This window comes from Lethenteron reissneri, chromosome 69, assembly GCF_015708825.2.
Source record: "Lethenteron reissneri isolate LAM-NWPU_2019-01 chromosome 69, ASM1570882v1, whole genome shotgun sequence".
NCBI classification, from domain to species: Eukaryota; Metazoa; Chordata; class Hyperoartia; order Petromyzontiformes; family Petromyzontidae; genus Lethenteron; species Lethenteron reissneri.
The window spans coordinates 10,903,195-10,907,321 of record NC_083847.1 but is presented as its reverse complement, the minus strand read 5'-3'; the positions used below and the strand labels follow the sequence as shown (position 1 = coordinate 10,907,321).

The following is a 4,127-nucleotide window of genomic DNA, read 5'->3' as shown; positions in this document are numbered from 1 at the left end:
TTTGCTGCTTCACGCAAACAAACATGTATTTACTGTTTTTCGATTTAAAGCTTTCGTGACTGCAGGGATTCATCTTCTTGGTTCTTTCGGTAAAGTCACGTAGTAGGGAAGTAATAAAATAAAAAATAATTTTTTTTTATTAAAATAATTTTACTTTATTACTTCCCTACTACGTGACTTTACCGAAAGAACCAATAAGATGTATTTACTGCTTTATATTTAGGATAGCCGTTGTACCCTTTCTTCGCACGGATATGTATTGAAACTCCGAGAAGCCAATGGATTCATCGGCCAGTAGCGAAGCGCCACCTAGAATCTCCCGCCAAGCTGTTAACAGCTCTAGAAATACGGCAAGCGAAGAGCCATATGGTTGGGGTAAGCATTGCTGAGGGCTTAACTCGGGTGTGTTGTAGGTTGACGCCACACACTTCATGGTAATTTCCCCCGCCCCCTCAAAATACAAAAGTCTATTTTCATACTTTTTTCATTGTGTACAGTATGGAACCTATGCACATGCCAAATTTCAAGTGTGTAGCATGTTGGGAAGTATGCTAAACATTTAGAACTGACACACGTATCCACACATTTCCATTTTTTATATATATAAATCGGCATTTTACGACCCCCACTGCTACAGAAATTTGCGCAGTTGCTTATACAGTACACGACTTCCCTGAAGGCAAACACCTTCAGCGAGCGCGATGCCGATCACGCTTTGAATAAAAATCATAGGACAAGTTTTTACTTAGTAACAACTCCTTACTAACAACTCCTTACTTACTAACAACTCCTATCATTTTTCATTGCTGAAGGGGTTTCCCCCCCCTACCTGAAAATCCTGGCTCCGCCTCTGAGTGTGTGACAGTGTCAAGTTAAGTTTGTATTTGCAGTAAAGTCTATTAACTCTATTGAGCACAGAGGTTATATCAAAACGGTAGTTTATTTTAGTTTTCCTCTGGAACTCTTTGTAAGAATGGAGTCGGGATGTTATCACAGCACACGTGCAGCTGAAGTCGGAACTGTTCATACCAGCATTCAAGGACATCTGTGCCTGGCTTCACACCTCTAAGTTGCGATTGAACATGAATTTATGCATTTCTGCATAACACAAATAGTATTATGTTCAACACCCTTTGCTATGTCAGCTGAATTTAGCTTTCATAAATATTCCTTTTGAAGCCAAACAGCCGAAATTGTGTGCTCGGAGTTTTTGGGTTAACATTCATTTTGAAGATACTAGGGCTTCCAGGCATGTTTGTGACCATTTGCCCTCTCATTGTATGTCATAACAGCCCGTGTGATGAATGTGGGATACTTTTTCACTATATCATGAATATATCAATAAGTATAGACATGTAAGTCACGTGTGACTGTGGAAATATGCATTCCTCTGTGCCTCGATACTGTTGCTTCCTCTGCAGAATTGGTCTGATGGAGCAAAGGCACACGGCACGGCTCGGTACGACAATGCAACAATGCGACCGGTGTGCATACAGCACGGATCGTACTGGAAATTTGACCTTGCACCAGAGAACTCACACAGGAGAGAAACCCTTCAAGTGCAGCGTGTGTGGGAAGGCGTTTTCACAGTCATCTGCTCTTGTAACACACCAGAGAACACACGTGGGAGAAAAACCCTTCAAGTGCAGTGTGTGTGGGAATGCGTTTGCACGGTCATATACTCCTGTAGCACACCAGAGAACACACACGGGAGAGAAACCCTTCAAGTGCAGTGCGTGTGGGAAGGCGTTTACACAGTCATCTTCTCTTGTAGCACACCAGAGAACACACACAGGAGAGAAACCCTTCAAGTGCAGTGTGTGTGGGAAGGCGTATGCACAGTCATCTAATCTTGTAAAACACCAGAGAACACACGCGGGAGAGAAACCCTTCAAGTGCAGTGTGTGTGGGAAGGCATTTGCACAGTCATCTGCTCTTGTAATACACCAGAGAACACACACGGGAGAGAAACCCTTCAAGTGCAGTGTGTGTGCGAAGGCGTTTGCACTTTCATCAACTCTTGTAGTACACCAGAGAACACACACGGGAGAGAAACGCTGCAGGTGCAATGTGTGTGGGAAGGCATTTTCACATCCATCTGCTCTTAAAAAACACCAGAGAACACACACAGCAGATAACCCCTTCAAGTGCACTCTGTGCGGGAAGGCGTTTTCAGATTCATATAATCTTGTAACACACCAGAGAACCCACACGGGAGAGAAAGCCTTCAAGTGCAGTGTTTGTGGGAAAGCGTTTGCGCATTCATCTACTCTAGTAGCACACCAGAGAACACACACGGGAGAGAAACCCTTTAAGTGCAGTGTGTGTGGGAAGGCGTTTGCACAGTCATCTCCTCTTGTAGCACACCAGAGAACACACACGGGAGAGAAACCCTTCAAGTGCAGTGTGTGTGGGAAGGCGTTTGCACAGTTATCTACTCTTGTAGCACACCAGAGAACACACACGGGAGAGAACCCATTCAGGTGCACTCCGTGTGGGATTGCGTTTTCACAGTCACCACATCTTCAAAGACACCAGAGAACACATAAGCACCAGAAGATCCACAAGGAGTGGAGTCTGAAATCAGCTTGTGAAAGTCAACGTGCCACAATGAGCCCATCCCTCACGAAACAAGAACCGGAAGAAAATCCCAGCTTGGACACTTTTAAAGGTATTGAGGTGAAATATGAAGAGGTGAAGGTGAAATGTGAAGAAGTAATGGTGAAGAGCGAAGAAGTGAAGGTGAAATGTGATGACGATTCAACTCCAAAATCGGACCTTCACATCGATGGTGGCAACGTGAAGCAGGAGGAGAATTCTGAGGCAGAGCGAGGCAGCTCCCAGCAGTTTGTGGAAGTGGAGGTGTGGGTGGACTTCCTCCAAGACAATACAAAGTCAAATGGAGACCCGGTAGATGTGTAGCCTGAGACGATGTCGCTCCAATAGATGCACCTTTGTCACAGGCCTTTAATGAAAAGAATGTGAACTTGAACACTCAACCTAGGTGCAACCTGCAGAGTAAGAGCGGCCAGTCTTTGTGGACCTGTGGGTTGGGTAGATCTCTAACCAGGAGCGAGAGCCAATAAGCTCCCAAGCATTCACTATGTTATCAATTGCATTTCCATGGTGCTTGCTTAATCACCTGGGAAATTCGGAGTTTTGCATCGTATCTCATCTGAAACACTCGAAGAGCATCCCCAAGTAGCAGCTCCCCTTGTGTGGCACAAGGTGGTGGCCCTGCACAGGCCTGCATGTGGACAAGAGCCTGTCAGTAGGGGGCGATGGTTGATGTGGCATCTCAGTTGTGTAGTTTGTAGGTACTGTAATGCTTAGAATTTGCAAAATTTTTACCCAGACGCCAGCATGCAATGGCCTACTCGTTTTGAATGGCGCAATAGTATGTTGTACACACTGTTAAGCAGATGGTGGTATTTTTTACACGCTTTTATAAACTCACTCTGTTGTCGTATCCTCAGATCTTGTAACTCAATTTTTACCCACTTCCCAATGTTTTATCGACTGCAAACTTGGTATATGTATGTATGTCATACTGACGACAATACTATATAATATTTTTTTATGTTACGTTTCGGATTGGGTCTAATTACACGCTTTTTGTCCATGCTCAACTCACATTGGCTGTAAATCACCACGGTCCCTTACGTTATGGCAAGCTTCGGGGCCACTTCCTGGAGTCGTGGAGTTTTGCCATTACTCGTACGGTACATTTCATTAAAGCGTATTTTACAATGTTACTTATTGTGTTGTTAATGGCGTGGCGGAGACACGCGGCCCGCGGGGCGGAGCCAAGCGTGGCTCTCCGAGGGGCGGGGCTTGTGGATGGAGGGGAGGGGCGATTGGGGGAGGGAGCACGGGGGGAGGTGCAGCTCGGAGTTGGCTGGGGGGAGGTGCGGGGAGACGCAGGGAGGGAGTCATGGGATGACAGCTCTGCTGTGCTGGGTGGTGCTGTGTTGGCTGCTATACTGGGTAGTGCTGTGTTGGGTGTTGTGCTGGGTGGTGCTATGTTAAGTGCTGTGCTGGGTGGTGCTGTGTTAAGTGCTGTGCTGGGTGGTGCTGTGTTGAGTGTTGTACTGGGTGGTGCTGTGTTGAGTGTACTGGGTGGTGCT

General features: G+C 46.0%; 1 protein-coding gene across 1 annotated transcript; it reads left to right on the top strand.

Annotated features, from left to right (window-relative positions):
* The first annotated feature begins 252 nt into the window (after positions 1 to 252).
* Positions 253 to 3,807, top strand: LOC133360452 (zinc finger protein ZFP2-like). The gene has a single exon (XM_061579168.1). The coding sequence runs from the start codon at positions 1,381 to 1,383 to the stop codon at positions 2,920 to 2,922; it is 1,542 nt and encodes a 513-aa protein (XP_061435152.1). The 5' UTR covers positions 253 to 1,380; the 3' UTR covers positions 2,923 to 3,807.
* The last annotated feature ends 320 nt before the right edge of the window (positions 3,808 to 4,127 follow it).